Source organism: Trichomonas vaginalis, chromosome IV, assembly GCF_026262505.1.
Source record: "Trichomonas vaginalis G3 chromosome IV, whole genome shotgun sequence".
Classification (NCBI taxonomy): domain Eukaryota; phylum Parabasalia; order Trichomonadida; family Trichomonadidae; genus Trichomonas; species Trichomonas vaginalis.
The window spans coordinates 8,150,306-8,168,026 of record NC_067206.1 but is presented as its reverse complement, the minus strand read 5'-3'; the positions used below and the strand labels follow the sequence as shown (position 1 = coordinate 8,168,026).

The following is a 17,721-nucleotide window of genomic DNA, read 5'->3' as shown; positions in this document are numbered from 1 at the left end:
ACGCACCTGAATGGCAAAGCAACAATCCCTCATAAATCCAATAAGTGGCTTTGGTACATTTTCAGTTGCTAGTTCAATAGGTCCTTTAACAGACAATTTGTATGTTATTGGAGCTGTTGAAGTTTGACCTTGCTGGAAGCAAAAGTCCACTTCTGTTGGAAAACCACATAAGAAATGTGTGTTGTCATAGCTATCCCATTTATGTTCCACACTACCATCATCCACCAATGACCTCATAACATCTTCATTAAATCCTATCATATCATTGTTTGTATTGCAAGCGTTCGCAACCATTTCATAAAATACAGGTCCATATGATTTTTCAGGTTCTGCAGGCATATTTCCATAAGCTCCCATGGAAAGCTGAAGATATTTAAACTTAGGGTTCTCAAAATTAACATAATAGTTGTCTTTCTTTCTAAATAGTGCCCAAATACTTTTAACATTAATAGGCGTATAAGCTGCTGTAAATGTTGCACTTGAACTATCTGTATTCTTTGAGAATGAACCGTCCATAGGAATCCAATCCATAACTTTAACAGGAAAACATAAAGCCTCGTTTGTATAATGTTCTACAAGTTCTGTATAAATGTTAGGGTCTAAAGAGAATGACTTTGGATGAATAAAACATTCATTAAAATCCATCTTTGTTCGAAATAGTTGCTTGGTTACAGTTGTAATAGTAACTGTTCCACTAGCTTCTACTGCCTTCGTTATCATAGTGAATGGTTCATTCCATGGAACAAATTTATTTGTCGGTGGATTTGAATCTGAAGCAAATGCAACTTTAAGAGTTGGATTGAAAGCAATGATATCATTTACAGATATAGATGTGCATTGTAAGGCGTCGCTACTGAACTTTACTTTAAGCTGAATGTTTCCTGCAAAAGCTGGAATAAATCGAATAGCTTCTAATGGAAGGAATCTTCTAACAGGAATTCTTAAACGAAGCTTAAAATCAAATGATTTTCCTGCTGTAATTGGACCACTAACAATTTGTCCTGTTCTGTATGTTCCCGAATGACTCCATACATCTTCATGTCGAGTCTTTGAGAAAACATCTACTTTCTTTATTTGTTCGGCAGTTTGTGAGTTTGAAGTTATATATGCTTCTTCTCTTGCGTTGTCTTGAGAATATACGATACGACCATTTGCAAGGATTTGATATCCAGCAACTGCATAGAAAGCGTCATCGAAACCAATCCAAAATCCTGGTGGGTTTGTTTTATCGGAACCTGAACCAATTTCTTTATCTACAATAAATTGACCTTCCATTTTATATGTAATGAATGTATTGTAAAGGTCCAACATATTTTCACCAGGAGGTGAGAGATTGAATGTTACCCATGTGTTATCTTTAGCAGTTCCAGGTTGTGATGGAATCTTTGCGTCAGAATATTTTCTATTAGTGTCACCAATTTGAACTGCATTGTCTATGATATCGAAATATGAGCGAATCTGATGAATATGCTCTGCTGGAGTAAATTCGTTTAACTGTTCGTTCTGCATGTCTTTGATTCGGATAAAAATATCTCTTTACTTCATTATTCTCACTCTTCTTCTTGGCATTCGTGGTGGAAGTTGTTTCTTGACATTTTCAATGAACTGTACATTTTCTTTTGTCTCAACTTCTTTCACTGGTGGGTCAGGGTTCTTTGACTCGGTTTGTTTTTCAATGAAATTCACGAACTTTGCAATAAGCTCTTGGTTCGTTATTGAAAGTACATCTGGCTTCTTTTCTTCTTGTTCTATTGACTTTTCAGTTTGAACAGAATGTTTTATATGGGCTTCGTGGGCTTCGCCCTCGGTGCCATGCACCTTAATGTTGTCGCTCTCTGTATTCGCTAATGGAACCTTTCTTTTCCTAACATATATTTTACCATCTTTACTCTGACTTACGTAATAGAAAGGATGTTGTATTCCTCTTGCGTCATTTAATATAATAGACTCTCGCTCTGATTTTGACAAGCTCATTTTACATCGGTTAAAGTTTTAATTTTGTTTTTTATCTGCAGTCAAATGACTCAGACAAGCCCCACGGACAAGACCCAAGGGGTCATAGATGTTGAAGCATTGAAGAAAGAAATTCGTGAGCAAAATTTTATCCGAACTGAAGGAACAAAAACAAGAACAAAAGCCAGAGAGACCAAAGAGAAAACTTAGTGAAAAACAACTTGCTGCATTAGCTGCTGGAAGACAGAAGAACCCAAGACTACTGGCGAAAAAGCTAGAGAAGAAGCTGAAGCAAAAGCTAAAGAAGCTGAAGCAAAGAAAGAGTAAATGGTTTATTTTTATCGGAACTAAATGTATAGACAAATACCTTTATCTGTTGCGTTCAGTAGTGAAAACCCTGACGTCAAAATAAAGGGGAAACAGAGTAACGTTTAAGTTTCCAACAGACTGGATTGTGAACATAAATGAAGAGAAGTACATTGGCATAAACATCTATGTATATAACACGTGCTTTCAGAAAGGTTGACTTTATACTTCAAGTCGAGATAGAAAATGACGAACAGTCTTTAAGCGCCCAAAACATTCACATATACAAATACTTTAAAGACGATACAACATTGCAACAATGTATGATTTCATTTAATGAAATGTCCGAGAAAAAGTTTAACATTGAAGTACAAAACTTTACAGCCTTTACGTGAGTTTCTTGCACAACTGAAAGAAGAAGGTAGTCAGCCACAACTTATAGACTTTCATTATGAATTTAATGAAAATGAAGATGGAACTCATGACTGTCAGTTTGTTATATATTCACCATTCAATGAAGTAGCTAAAAAGAAAGAAAATCCATTACGTATAAGGTTTCAAATCTCTGAACCAAATGATGATTTCAAGAATGTTTTCAATTATGATGCAATGCTTCCGAGGAAAAATGAATTTTCAAAGATTGTAACACCGGCATTTGGATAGAAAGCAAGCTATATTATATTCAAACTTAAGTAAGGAGTTGAAAATGAGTTCATTGGTCATACAAGAACTTCACCACTGTCAAATCCTAAATACTATAAATTAACTGGCTTCAATCGTGAGTTTTGGATAGACATGTTCTCCACACATGACCATAACTGCCCAGTGTTCTTACCTCCAGATGGGAAGGACTGTCTCTACATTGAAGCACAACTCTTAAACTCTACCATCGCAGTTTTTTAAAATCTACGCTAGTTTTATTTTTTCTGAAAATTTTTATTTGAGTGAAAGGCATGGAAGGTGAAGGACATTGGCAAACACTCGAACATGACAATGACTATGAAATCTTTTCAGAGTACCCATATCCAATTAGGCGCATAAGTAACAAAAGAGTTGTAAGTGAGTTTGACAACGGTGATGGTTATATTTGTGTTTATTTAAACAAACATAAACTCTTTAAACATAAAATTGTTGCAAATCAATTTATACCGAATCCTGAAGGACTTCGAGAAGTAGACCATATAAACAGAGACAGAGGAGACTTTCATATCTCAAACTTAAGGTGGGTGTCGAGAAGACAAAACATGAGAAATATTTCTGGTTCGAATGGCTATTGGTTTGACATTGTAGACACTCTTCCTGAAGATGCTGTTGAAATTATACAATACTCTAAATTTACTCTAGAAAATTACTACTATGTCCCAAGTGAAGATGTCTTTTACTATTTCATGGGAACTCAATACAGACGAATGAATGTCTTAAGACAGTATAGCAAAGATTATATAAACATTACAGATGTAGAAGGAAGAAGAACAAAGCTGTCTATTGCAAAGTTTAAGAGAGACAATGGTTATACATAAATGACAAAAATATATGACCTCATGGGCTTCGCCCTTCGCTAGCGCTTATTTTTATCATGAATGGTCTCACTGCTGACAAAAATAAATGACCTCAGAACTTCAACTTACGAATAAAGCTTGTTTTAGTCGTTATTGAGAAGTTAAACTTTTCAGCAAAGCAAGGACTAGAAGACTTACATAAGTCAAATCCAATCTCTTGACCGTCATAAAGTGCTTTGTAAAGTTTCATTAAACTGAACTCAGAGTCTTTGTCATATGTTCCAACAGGTATGTGAATGTTCTTATCTTCATTGTAATAGCATTGTATAGCTTCAGGAAACATTTCATTTGCTGTTAAAGCAAGGACGTCTTGTTTGACACCTTTGCAACGTGCATGGAATGCAACTTCATTTAAATCGTTAGTGAGTAAGTCTATGTAAGTCTTCTTTCCACAAAATATTGACTTGTATGCTAAACTTTGTTTTCCAGGTGTTATTTCTGCGAAGTCAGAATGGAACTGACCTAATGTTTTACCAATAAGTTCTCTACCGTATCTCTTCTTAAACTCTGCTGCAAGCTTTGGTATGTCTTCATTGAAAATATGCATGCTATCACAGTCCTGGTAAAATATTTGAAGTCCCATATCTTCTGCAGTACAGAATACTTCGTTCATTATTCTCTTCGACATAGACAGAATGTTAACACCAAGTGGACAGAAGTTAAAGTGTCTGCAAATGCTTTTCGTTAGCTTGAAAATAGTTTTATCTGAGCCATCCAAACCTTCGAACTTCACTATATGGTTGTAGTTTCTGATAGCATATCTTATAGCATCTTTGTCATTTACTATGGTTATTATTTGACTCAATAGGAGATAGAATAGTTTTGCCATAAATACTGTTCAGAATGAGCTTTATTATAGGGGGTCCAAAGGTGCGTTTAGCACAGCGCTCTATATGAGACTATTAAAGGAGATATATGCTGATTATAAAATATATAATAATAAAAAATATGAATATATGTATATGATGAGTATGTTGTATTTGGCGCCATGCCGGGATATAAAATGAATTTTGAGACAAGAGGCGGTTTCGCGGGAAATTTTGGCGGGATTTTTTTCATTTTTTTAATGAATCATAAAGAAAACATCCTCGCTCTTGCAAAAAAATGCAAAGACTGTAAAAAAATCTACGAGACATTGGTAAAATGCTTCGGTATGGATGCTCCTAGCTATTCCACTGTAACCGTATCATGTTAGGATGTATCACTTCATGAACAAAAAGGCGCCCATCATAAAAATGACAAAAATCGCCGCGATCAAAGAAAAATCAAAGCAATTCTTCAAGCGCTAGATGAAGACCCAAGAGCATCACTCAGAAGGATAGAGGAGATGACACAGATACCACGTACAACAGTCAGTTATTATCTGCACAATTATTTGAACTACAAACTAGCGTATACACGTTGGGTTCCGCACAACCTTAATTCAGTTCAAAAAAAATCTAGAGTCCAATCTTCGAAAGAGCTCCTCTCTATATTGGGTGCGTATCAATCCAAGAAGTTTCGCTTTTTAGTAACAGGGGACGAGTCTTGGTTTCAATATGCAACAGAAGCCAAAATCATGTGGATCCCGAAGGATGAAAATCCGCAAACATTCCCGAAGAAAAAAATTGACACCAATGATGATGTTGTCGGTTTTTTGGGCGTGAATGGCATCATCGCAATTGATATTCTTCAAAAACCTAATACGATGAATGCTCAGTATCTAATTGACAATGTTTCTTACTCAAATTATCAATTTCTGATGAGTTTGAGAAATCCAAAAACAAAAACAAAAGTTTGCAATTCATTTTGATAATTCAAGAGTTCACAAAAAGTCATAAGGTAATGAATTACTTGTTGGAAAACAATGTCAAAGTTGTTCCAAACCCAATTTATTCACCTGATATTGCACCCTCTGACTTTTATTTATTCGGCACGCTAAAAAAGAGAGCTGAAGGACGCGAATTCGCGAGTCCAGATGATCTTTGAAATTTTGTAAGAGAGCAATTTGAGCAATTTTCTCATGATGATTTAAAGCGTGTCTTTCAAGCCTGGATCGATCGCTGCGAACGCGTGATTGAATCCAATGGTGATTATATTTAAATAAACTTTATATATATGTAACTTGTTTATTTCTATTCGCAGTATTCAGGTTTGTGCTAAACACACCTTTGGACACCCTATATTTTCTTGCAAAGGATTTCCTTCTTTCTTATACTTTAACCTTAACTCAAACAACTTCTTTACTTCATCTCTTATTCTTATATCTCTGTTTCCATCGTAATAGTATCCTTGCAACACTTCACATTTGACACCTTGATATTTTATGAGGTCTTGTAATGTTATATGGTCAACATACATTAAACAGCAAGTATTTGAACTTCTGGGAACGTTAAGTTCTAGATTTAGTTCAGGGTCACAAACTATTAAAGGAAAGTGTCTATGTATGCCAATCTCTTTTATCTTAATGAGAACAAAGAAGCCAGACATAAACTTTTCACCAATGGGTTCCTTTTGGTCGTCATCAAATAAATGTTCATGAGATACTCTTTGCTTAACATTTCTTTCTTCATAACCTTTGGAATACCTTCTAAAGTATAAAGTCTTGCTATAGCTGATGGATATAATGAAACAGCGTCGAAATCAGCAATGAGTTTCTCTTTACTCTTTTGTTTAATGTTATCTGACAACATACATCTTCCACCTTGAATGCATCTCGAAATAAACTCTCTTGGTTTATTTGAGAGGTCATAAAGATTTCCATTCGGGAAGTACACTCTGTTCTCAAATAATTTGTTAGCAATTGAACAAATACTAACGTAGTCATAAACGTTTAAATCAAATTCTTTCAATATGTCATTGCGGAACTTAACAAAACCTTCTCTTAAAATTCTTACATCTTGTTTGCAATAAAATGTACTATACTTTTCTAAGTCGAAGTGGTTCTCATCTATTCTGCAACCTTTGATGGAATCTATGTTTTTCATGAATGTATCTGCATCCCGGATAAACTTACATGCTTCAGAAATGACACCAGTTCTGTTGTCATTTGCTAACAAAGTACTGCTGTAGTAGTTGTATGGAAATACTTCTTTCGGTCCTGTTTGTAAGTTAAACATAGCAGGAAATAGTTTAGGCTTCTTATTTATAACACTGTAAGAGTCTTTTATAATAATTGCCCGTCCTTTATATAAGCCAGTTATTTGCATTGTTCGTGAACCTTTAATGATGGGAGTTCCTTTCACTTCTGTCATGTGTCTTAAGATGAAGTTTATGTCATAACTGAGGTTATGGAAATATATTAAACTCTTGTCAGGAAGTCGCTCCAAAAATTCTGTTGCACAGTTTTGACCCCATATGCTTTCACTCACTGAACCATCTTCACTGTCATAACATATGTTAAAAGCTTTATGAAAGCCATCGGTACTGCACTCAAAGTCAGCAAAGAAAACGTGCTCAGGAATGAACTTACATTTAGCTTTATTTACTTCTTTTGACTCTACTTTCTCCTTCAGTTGTACACAATACTTTGGAGCATATGACAAGTCTTTAAATGGTGCAAGGTTCTGTTTATATAAGTCAGTAGTATATGTGAAAAGTTCTCCATAAGAAATAGGTTCGAAATATTGCACTCCCACAATGTTTTCATAACATCCCATAGTGGTGTAGTTCTATCCATGCGAACAATGTATTTACCATCTCTCATTGTATATATTTTCATCTGTTTTTCAATGTTCATTCCACCACACTCCTTCAAGATTTCTATATAGTTGCGAATGAAATATGTTGTCATTGGAAGTCTTTCATTTAGCATGTAGTGGTCTTCAACAAGAAGTAAGTCAATAGTTCGAACAGTTTTACATTCTTTTGGTATGTATCTCTTTATTTCATTATGTCTTGAGTCATTGAAATAACCAATGGTAACATTAAATGCTATACCTGTTGCGTCAGAAATTTCTTGTACTTTACTTTGAGGAAAGTCTCTAACACGAATGACTTCTCTCATGTGGTCAATAGTTTCTTCATTTACTCCAGCCTGAATGCAAGCATAAACGAAACAATTGTCCTCTGTCATAAGTGTTGCAGTTCTTTTGTTCAGTTCATTGAAGATTTGGTAGCGTTCAAGATTTATAGGTAATGTGCAAAGATACTTCCAGAACTGACCGCTTCTCTTCTTATAAAACTTCTTTTCACCATTATCTTTCCAAAAGCTTTCTATAAGTGCTGGGTTTCCTGTTTGCTTAAGAGCTTCCAAAATGGCTTTCTGGTCATTTGTCAGTGTGCTTTCATCTCTATATGGTCGCTTCTGTGGCTTTCCTTTCTTAACATCTGACATCGTTAAGCCTTCATATTCTGTTAAATCATACATCTTTATTTCAGTAAGATTCTTTATGTTTGTCAAGAAGAAGTCATAGTGCATTTCAACAATACCTGCAGCATTTGCTTCTATCTCTGATATAAAGTTCTCCTTCAAGAGCTGATGTAGTAATGTTCCAATATTATTGAGGTTTAACGTAGAACATTCATACTTTCCACCAAGTTTATAACATACCATCCATCTCTGTTGTGAGTTTATTTTAATTTTCTCTAAGAGTCTCATGAAAACCTTACCGAAATGTTTGTGTAAGTAGTCTCTGTTTGGTTCATCTAAAGCTTCGATATTAAAGTCAATGAGTCTATTGCCTGACTTCACATTTCTCTTCCTATTCTCTTCATCTTTCTTTAACCATCTCTCACCTTCTTTTGGTTTGTCGTCAATGGAACGAAGGACATCGTTAGCTTTGCGAACTAATTTTAAGTTAGTATGGTTATCTTGGGTACGGCGGCACTGCGTTCCACCTTACCCAAGATAACGGTTTGACACTTTACAAAACCGCTGACGTATATTTTACAACACAAACGACAACACTAACTTAACCTTAAATATTTACAAAACCGCCACCCACTTCACCTCACTAATGTTTTCACTAACGACTTCACTAATGAAAAAATAAACGTTCTCACTAACGTTCCCACTAATGTTCTCATTTACAAAAGTATTGCAGCGCTTCCCATTGCTGTGCTTCACACAATAGTTCATATTCTTCAGTATCGCTGCTGTCGCTCCAATCGTCAGAGTCAAAGTCACTGTCAAAATAAATGTTAGTAAGTTTTGACAAAGCTAATGAAACACGCTTACCGTTTGTATCTATTGCTTTTATATATCTCCCATTATGTTTGTTGTCATAAACGCTCAAACTAACTTTACCCTTTCTCCCTCGTATCTGATAGAATGTATTTTCACGAGGAACGAAGAACAAATTCTTGAACTCATGACGGTTGTAGTTTGTTATCTCAATAGTTTTCGTCATTTACATAAAAATAAACTTAAAAATAAACTTAAAAATAAATGATATCACTACCTTCACACGTATGAAAACATAGCACAAAAATAAATTTAGGTGAAGTGGTGAGATCTCACCTCTTTTTTCACCCACTTGAATTCATTGCTTTATAACTCTCTTCCTTTCTCCAACTCTTCTAACTTCTTCCTAAGTTTAGCAATGTTGTCCTCATGAAGTTTAATCTTTCTCAAAATTCCTTCTTTATCTAATGGTTGCTTTATCTTTCTAAACTGAACTCTACCATCCTTCATAGTATGAATGTAAAAACCTTCTGGAATAGTTCCTGATTTAATGTATTCTACCAAAAACTTTTGTTTCATTGCTTCAGTGACTTTAGTCGTCATTTCAATCAAATAAAAATTTTAATATTAAATAAAAATAACGTTATTTTTTCAGTAAGGAAACGCAGGAGTTTTACGATTTATTTGAGGAGTAGGTTCTAGTTTAAATGTTGGAGTCGGTTTAGGAGTTGACTTTTGAACAGGAGTTTGTACTTCCATAGGTTCAGGAGTCATTGAAGGTTTTGCTTGTGAAGGTGTTGGAGTTTGTTTAACTTCAGCTACTTCAGTATTATTTACAACATTTGCTTTATTTCTTTTCAACATCATAACTGCTCCTGCTGTAGCTATCAAACCTAGTGGGAGACCATATCTTATATAAGGACTTGACCAAATGCTATTTTTGACAGGAGCTGGTGGAACACCTAACCTTGGTGAGACTGCTCTTTGCCATTGTGCAGCTCGTAAGAAATATTCAATAGGTGCTCCATAATCGTTTGGTAAAGTTTGTTTCATAGATGGTGAAGGTTCACGAGAGCTTGATGAAGAACTCATTTATAAGCTTTAAAAATAAACGTTCATCCTTTATTCCTCACTGTCGTCCGCGGCTAAGTTATAGTCATCTAATCTTATTATTGGGATGCCATTAGCACGCACCTGAATGGCAAAGCAACAATCCCTCATAAATCCAATAAGTGGCTTTGGTACATTTTCAGTTGCTAGTTCAATAGGTCCTTTAACAGACAATTTGTATGTTATTGGAGCTGTTGAAGTTTGACCTTGCTGGAAGCAAAAGTCCACTTCTGTTGGAAAACCACATAAGAAATGTGTGTTGTCATAGCTATCCCATTTATGTTCCACACTACCATCATCCACCAATGACCTCATAACATCTTCATTAAATCCTATCATATCATTGTTTGTATTGCAAGCGTTCGCAACCATTTCATAAAATACAGGTCCATATGATTTTTCAGGTTCTGCAGGCATATTTCCATAAGCTCCCATGGAAAGCTGAAGATATTTAAACTTAGGGTTCTCAAAATTAACATAATAGTTGTCTTTCTTTCTAAATAGTGCCCAAATACTTTTAACATTAATAGGCGTATAAGCTGCTGTAAATGTTGCACTTGAACTATCTGTATTCTTTGAGAATGAACCGTCCATAGGAATCCAATCCATAACTTTAACAGGAAAACATAAAGCCTCTGTGTTGTATAATGTTCTACAAGTTCTGTATAAATGTTAGGGTCTAAAGAGAATGACTTTGGATGAATGAAACATTCATTAAAATCCATCTTTGTTCGAAATAGTTGCTGGGTTACAGTTGTAATAGTAACTGTTCCACTAGCTTCTACTGCCTTCGTTATCATAGTGAATGGTTCATTCCATGGAACAAATTTATTTGTCGGTGGATTTGAATCTGAAGCAAATGCAACTTTAAGAGTTGGATTGAAAGCAATGATATCATTTACAGATATAGATGTGCATTGTAAGGCGTCGCTACTGAACTTTACTTTAAGCTGAATGTTTCCTGCAAAAGCTGGAATAAATCGAATAGCTTCTAATGGAAGGAATCTTCTAACAGGAATTCTTAAACGAAGCTTAAAATCAAATGATTTTCCTGCTGTAATTGGACCACTAACAATTTGTCCTGTTCTGCATGTTCCCGAATGACTCCATACATCTTCATGTCGAGTCTTTGAGAAAACATCTACTTTCTTTATTTGTTCGGTAGTTTGTGAGTTTGAAGTTATATATGCTTCTTCTCTTGCGTTGTCTTGAGAATATACGATACGACCATTTGCAAGGATTTGATATCCAGCAACTGCATAGAAAGCGTCATCGAAACCAATCCAAAATCCTGGTGGGTTTGTTTTATTGGAACCTGAACCAATTTCTTTATCTACAATAAATTGACCTTCCATTTTATACGTAATGAATGTATTGTAAAGGTCCAACATATTTTCACCAGGAGGTGAGAGATTGAATGTTACCCATGTGTTATCTTTAGCAGTTCCAGGTTGTGATGGAATCTTTGCGTCAGAATATTTTCTATTAGTGTCACCAATTTGAACTGCATTGTCTATGATATCGAAATATGAGCGAATCTGATGAATATGCTCTGCTGGAGTAAATTCGTTTAACTGTTCGTTCTGCATGTATTTACTTCAGATAAAAATATCTATTTACTTCATTATTCTCACTCTTCTTCTTGGCATTCGTGGTGGAAGTTGTTTCTTGACATTTTCAATGAACTGTACATTCTCTTTTGTCTCAACTTCTTTCACTGGGGTCAGGGTTCTTTGACTCGGTTTGTTTTTCAATGAAATTCACGAACTTTGCAATAAGCTCTTGGTTCGTTATTGAAAGTACATCTGGCTTCTTTTCTTCTGGTTCTATTGACTTTTCAGTTTGAACAGAAGGTTTTATATGGGCTTCGTGGCTTCACCCTTGCCATGCACCTTAATGTTGTCGCTTTCTGCATTCGCTAATGGAACCTTTCTTTTTCTTACGTATATTTTACCATCTTTACTCTGACTTACGTAATAGAAAGGATGTTGTATTCCTCTTGCGTCATTTAATATAATAGACTCTCGCTCTGATTTTGACAAGCTCATTTTACATCGGTTAAAGTTTTAATTTTGTTTTTTATCTGCAGTCAAATGACTCAGACAAGCCCTACGGACAAGACCCAAGGGGTCATAGATGTTGAAGCATTGAAGAAAGAAATTCGTGAGCAAATTTTATCCGAACTGAAGGAACAAAAACAAGAACAAAAGCCAGAGAGACCAAAGAGAAAACTTAGTGAAAAACAACTTGCTGCATTAGCTGCTGGAAGACAAAAGAACCCAAGACTACTGGCGAAAAAGCTAGAGAAGAAGCTGAAGCAAAAGCTAAAGAAGCTGAAGCAAAGAAAGAGTAAATGGTTTATTTTTATCCGAATTAAATGTATAGACAAATACCTTTATCTGTTGCGTTCAGTAGTGAAAACCCTGACGTCAAAATAAAGGGGAACAGAGTAACGTTTAAGTTTCCAACAGACTGGATTGTGAACATAAATGAAGAGAAGTACATTGGCATAACATCTATGTATATAACACGTGCTTTCAGAAAGGTTGACTTTATACTTCAAGTCGAGATAGAAAATGACGAACAGTCTTTAAGCGCCCAAAACATTCACATATACAAATACTTTAAAGACGATACAACATTGCAACAATGTATGATTTCATTTAATGAAATGTCCGAGAAAAAGTTTAACATTGAAGTACAAACTTTACAGCCTTTACGTGAGTTTCTTGCACAACTGAAAGAAGAAGGTAGTCAGCCACAACTTATAGACTTTCATTATGAATTTAATGAAAATGAAGATGGAACTCATGACTGTCAGTTTGTTATATATTCACCATTCAATGAAGTAGCTAAAAAGAAAGAAAATCCATTACGTATAAGGTTTCAAATCTCTGAACCAAATGATGATTTCAAGAATGTTTTCAATTATGATGCAATGCTTCCGAGGAAAAATGAATTTTCAAAGATTGTAACACCCGGCATTTGGGATAGAAAGCAAGCTATATTATATTCAAACTTAAGTAAGGGAGTTGAAAATGAGTTCATTGGTCATACAAGAACTTCACCACTGTCAAATCCTAAATACTATAAATTAACTGGCTTCAATCGTGAGTTTTGGATAGACATGTTCTCCACTCATGACCATAACTGCCCAGTGTTCTTACCTCCAGATGGGAAGGACTGTCTCTACATTGAAGCACAACTCTTAAACTCTACCATCGCAGTTTTATAAAATCTACGCTAGTTTTATTTTTTCTGAAAATTTTTATTTGAGTGAAAGGCATGGAAGGTGAAGGACATTGGCAAACACTCGAACATGACAATGACTATGAAATCTTTTCAGAGTACCCATATCCAATTAGGCGCATAAGTAACAAAAGAGTTGTAAGTGAGTTTGACAACGGTGATGGTTATATTTGTGTTTATTTAAACAAACATAAACTCTTTAAACATAAAATTGTTGCAAATCAATTTATACCGAATCCTGAAGGACTTCGAGAAGTAGACCATATAAACAGAGACAGAGGAGACTTTCATATCTCAAACTTAAGGTGGGTGTCGAGAAGACAAAACATGAGAAATATTTCTGGTTCGAATGGCTATTGGTTTGACATTGTAGACACTCTTCCTGAAGATGCTGTTGAAATTATACAATACTCTAAATTTACTCTAGAAAATTACTACTATGTCCCAAGTGAAGATGTCTTTTACTATTTCATGGGAACTCAATACAGACGAATGAATGTCTTAAGACAGTATAGCAAAGATTATATAAACATTACAGATGTAGAAGGAAGAAGAACAAAGCTGTCTATTGCAAAGTTTAAGAGAGACAATGGTTATACATAAATGACAAAAATATATGACCTCATGGGCTTCGCCCTTGCCGCTAGCGGCTTATTTTTATCATGAATGGTCTCACTGCTGACAAAAATAAATGACCTCAGAACTTCAACTTACGAATAAAGCTTGTTTTAGTCGTTATTGAGAAGTTAAACTTTTCAGCAAAGCAAGGACTAGAAGACTTACATAAGTCAAATCCAATCTCTTGACCGTCATAAAGTGCTTTGTAAAGTTTCATTAAACTGAACTCAGAGTCTTTGTCATATGTTCCAACAGGTATGTGAATGTTCTTATCTTCATTGTAATAGCATTGTATAGCTTCAGGAAACATTTCATTTGCTGTTAAAGCAAGGACGTCTTGTTTGACACCTTTGCAACGTGCATGGAATGCAACTTCATTTAAATCGTTAGTGAGTAAGTCTATGTAAGTCTTCTTTCCACAAAATATTGACTTGTATGCTAAACTTTGTTTTCCAGGTGTTATTTCTGCGAAGTCAGAATGGAACTGACCTAATGTTTTACCAATAAGTTCTCTACCGTATCTCTTCTTAAACTCTGCTGCAAGCTTTGGTATGTCTTCATTGAAAATATGCATGCTATCACAGTCCTGGTAAAATATTTGAAGTCCCATATCTTCTGCAGTACAGAATACTTCGTTCATTATTCTCTTCGACATAGACAGAATGTTAACACCAAGTGGACAGAAGTTAAAGTGTCTGCAAATGCTTTTCGTTAGCTTGAAAATAGTTTTATCTGAGCCATCCAAACCTTCGAACTTCACTATATGGTTGTAGTTTCTGATAGCATATCTTATAGCATCTTTGTCATTTACTATGGTTATTTTTGACTCAATAGGAGATAGAATAGTTTTGCCATAAATACTGTTCAGAATGAGCTTTATATAGGGTGTCCAAAGGTGCGTTTAGCACAGCGCTCTATATGAGACTATTAAAGGAGATATATGCTGATTATAAATATATAATAAAAAATATGAATATATGTATATGATGAGTATGTTGTATTTTGGCGCCATGCCGGGATATAAAATGAATTTTGAGACAAGAGGCGGTTTCGCGGGAAATTTTGGCGGGATTTTTTTCATTTTTTTAATGAATCATAAAGAAAACATCCTCGCTCTTGCAAAAAAATGCAAAGACTGTAAAAAAATCTACGAGACATTGGTAAAATGCTTCGGTATGGATGCTCCTAGCTATTCCACTGTAACGTATCATGTTAGGATGTATCACTTCATGAACAAAAAGGCGCCCATCATAAAATTGACAAAAAATCGCCGGATCAAAGAAAAATCAAAGCAATTCTTCAAGCGCTAGATGAAGACCCAAGAGCATCACTCAGAAGGATAGAGGAGATGACACAGATACCACGTACAACAGTCAGTTATTATCTGCACAATTATTTGAACTACAAACTAGCGTATACACGTTGGGTTCCGCACAACCTTAATTCAGTTCAAAAAAAATCTAGAGTCCAATCTTCGAAAGAGCTCCTCTCTATATTGGGTGCGTATCAATCCAAGAAGTTTCGCTTTTTAGTAACAGGGGACGAGTCTTGGTTTCAATATGCAACAGAAGCCAAAATCATGTGGATCCCGAAGGATGAAAATCCGCAAACATTCCCGAAGAAAAAAATTGACACACCAATGATGATGTTGTCGGTTTTTTGGGCGTGAATGGCATCATCGCAATTGATATTCTTCAAAAACCTAATACGATGAATGCTCAGTATCTAATTGACAATGTTCTTACTCAAATTATCAATTCTGATGAGTTTGAGAAATCCAAACAACAAAAACAAAAGTTTGCAATTCATTTTGATAATTCAAGAGTTCACAAAAGTCATAAGGTAATGAATTACTTGTTGGAAAACAATGTCAAAGTTGTTCCAAACCCAATTTATTCACCTGATATTGCACCCTCTGACTTTTATTTATTCGGCACGCTAAAAAAGAGAGCTGAAGGACGCGAATTCGCGAGTCCAGATGATCTTGAAAATTTTGTAAGAGAGCAATTTGAGCAATTTTTCTCATGATGATTTAAAGCGTGTCTTTCAAGCCTGGATCGATCGCTGCGAACGCGTGATTGAATCCAATGGTGATTATATTTAAATAAACTTTATATATATGTAACTTGTTTATTTCTATTCGCAGTATTCAGGTTTGTGCTAAACACACCTTTGGACACCCTATATTTTCTTGCAAAGGATTTCCTTCTTTCTTATACTTTAACCTTAACTCAAACAACTTCTTTACTTCATCTCTTATTCTTATATCTCTGTTTCCATCGTAATAGTATCCTTGCAACACTTCACATTTGACACCTTGATATTTTATGAGGTCTTGTAATGTTATATGGTCAACATACATTAAACAGCAAGTGTTTGAACTTCTGGGAACGTTAAGTTCTGGATTTAGTTCAGGGTCACAAACTATTAAAGGAAAGTGTCTGTGTATACCAATCTCTTTTATCTTAATGAGAACAAAGAAGCCGGACATAAACTTTTCACCAATGGGTTCCTTTTGGTCGTCATCGAATAAATGTCTCATGAGATACTCTTTGCTTAACATTTCTTTCTTCATAACCTTTGGAATTCCTTCTAAAGTATAAAGTCTTGCTATAGCTGATGGATATAATGAAACAGCGTCGAAATCAGCAATGAGTTTCTCTTTACTCTTTTGTTTAATGTTATCTGACAACATACATCTTCCACCTTGAATACAGCGTGAAATAAATTCTCTTGGTTTATTTGAGAGGTCATAAAGATTTCCATTCGGGAAGTACACTCTGTTCTCAAATAATTTGTTAGCAATTGAACAAATACTAACGTAGTCATAAACGTTTAAATCAAATTCTTTCAATATGTCATTGCGGAACTTAACAAAACCTTCTCTTAAAATTCTTACATCTTGTTTGCAATAAAATGTGCTATACTTTTCTAAGTCGAAGTGGTTCTCATCTATTCTGCAACCTTTGATGGAATCTATGTTCTTCATGAATGTATCTGCATCCTGGATAAACTTACATGCTTCAGAAATGACACCAGTTCTGTTGTCATTTGCTAACAAAGTACTGCTGTAGTAGTTGTATGGAAATACTTCTTTCGGTCCTGTTTGTAAGTTAAACATAGCAGGAAATAGTTTAAGCTTCTTATTTATAACACTGTAAGAGTCTTTTATAATAATTGCCCGTCCTTTATATAAGCCAGTTATTTGCATTGTTCGTGAACCTTTAATGATGGGAGTTCCTTTCACTTCTGTCATGTGTCTTAAGATGAAGTTTATATCATAGCTGAGGTTATGGAAATATATTAAACTCTTGTCAGGAAGTCGCTCCAAAAATTCTGTTGCACAGTTTTGACCCCATATGCTTTCACTCACTGAATCATCTTCACTGTCATAACAGATGTTAAAAGCTTTATGAAAGCCATCGGTACTACACTCAAAGTCAGCAAAGAAAACGTGCTCAGGAATGAACTTGCACTTATTTTTATTTACTTCTTTTGACTCTGCTTTCTTCTTCAGTTGTACACAATACTTTGGAGCATATGTCAAATCTTTAAATGGTGCAAGGTTCTGTTTATATAAGTCAGTAGTATATGTGAAAAGTTCTCCATAAGAAATAGGTTCGAAATATTTGCACTCCCACAATGTTTTCAAACATCCCATAGTGGTGTAGTTCTATCCATGCGAACAATGTATTTACCATCTCTCATTGTATATATTTTCATCTGTTTTTCAATGTTCATTCCACCACACTCCTTCAAGATTTCTATATAGTTGCGAATGAAATATGTTGTCATTGGAAGTCTTTCATTTAGCATGTAGTG

The 17,721-nt window shown here is 35.0% G+C and overlaps 5 protein-coding genes and 3 pseudogenes across 8 annotated transcripts, besides 8 other annotated features; 4 read left to right on the top strand and 4 right to left on the bottom strand.

Annotated features, from left to right (window-relative positions):
- Positions 1 to 8,594: part of a mobile genetic element that runs on past the window's edge.
- Positions 1 to 17,721: part of a mobile genetic element that runs on past both edges of the window.
- Positions 3,871 to 4,446, bottom strand: TVAGG3_0050670 (organellar and viral DNA polymerase type B; the record flags this gene model as incomplete). Its single annotated transcript, XM_051221019.1, has 1 exon — positions 3,871 to 4,446. The coding sequence occupies one exon, from the start codon at positions 4,444 to 4,446 to the stop codon at positions 3,871 to 3,873; it is 576 nt and encodes a 191-aa protein (XP_051106005.1).
- Positions 4,675 to 4,702: a terminal%2Cinverted (terminal inverted repeat of Mariner transposon ID:TVAGG3_0050650).
- Positions 4,675 to 5,980: a mobile genetic element.
- Positions 4,775 to 5,900, top strand: TVAGG3_0050660 (annotated as a pseudogene). Its single transcript has one exon. A coding segment is annotated over exon 1 (1,126 nt).
- Positions 5,953 to 5,980: a terminal%2Cinverted (terminal inverted repeat of Mariner transposon ID:TVAGG3_0050650).
- TVAGG3_0050630 (uncharacterized protein) lies at positions 9,289 to 9,525 on the bottom strand (the record flags this gene model as incomplete). The annotated part of the gene is made up of 1 exon (XM_051221018.1): positions 9,289 to 9,525. One exon carries the CDS (start codon positions 9,523 to 9,525, stop codon positions 9,289 to 9,291), a length of 237 nt encoding a protein of 78 aa, XP_051106004.1.
- TVAGG3_0050620 (repellent protein 1 family) lies at positions 9,574 to 10,014 on the bottom strand (the record flags this gene model as incomplete). Its single annotated transcript, XM_051221017.1, has 1 exon — positions 9,574 to 10,014. One exon carries the CDS (start codon positions 10,012 to 10,014, stop codon positions 9,574 to 9,576), a length of 441 nt encoding a protein of 146 aa, XP_051106003.1.
- Positions 10,045 to 10,328, bottom strand: TVAGG3_0050610 (annotated as a pseudogene). The gene has a single exon. A coding segment is annotated over exon 1 (284 nt).
- On the top strand, positions 12,126 to 12,388 carry TVAGG3_0050600 (uncharacterized protein; the record flags this gene model as incomplete). Its single annotated transcript, XM_051221016.1, has 1 exon — positions 12,126 to 12,388. A coding segment is annotated over one exon (263 nt), but the record flags the coding sequence as incomplete, so codon positions are not given.
- On the top strand, positions 12,704 to 13,267 carry TVAGG3_0050590 (uncharacterized protein; the record flags this gene model as incomplete). Its single annotated transcript, XM_001286173.1, has 1 exon — positions 12,704 to 13,267. The coding sequence occupies one exon, from the start codon at positions 12,704 to 12,706 to the stop codon at positions 13,265 to 13,267; it is 564 nt and encodes a 187-aa protein (XP_001286174.1).
- Positions 14,781 to 14,808: a terminal%2Cinverted (terminal inverted repeat of Mariner transposon ID:TVAGG3_0050560).
- Positions 14,781 to 16,083: a mobile genetic element.
- Positions 14,877 to 16,003, top strand: TVAGG3_0050570 (annotated as a pseudogene). Its single transcript has one exon. A coding segment is annotated over exon 1 (1,127 nt).
- Positions 16,056 to 16,083: a terminal%2Cinverted (terminal inverted repeat of Mariner transposon ID:TVAGG3_0050560).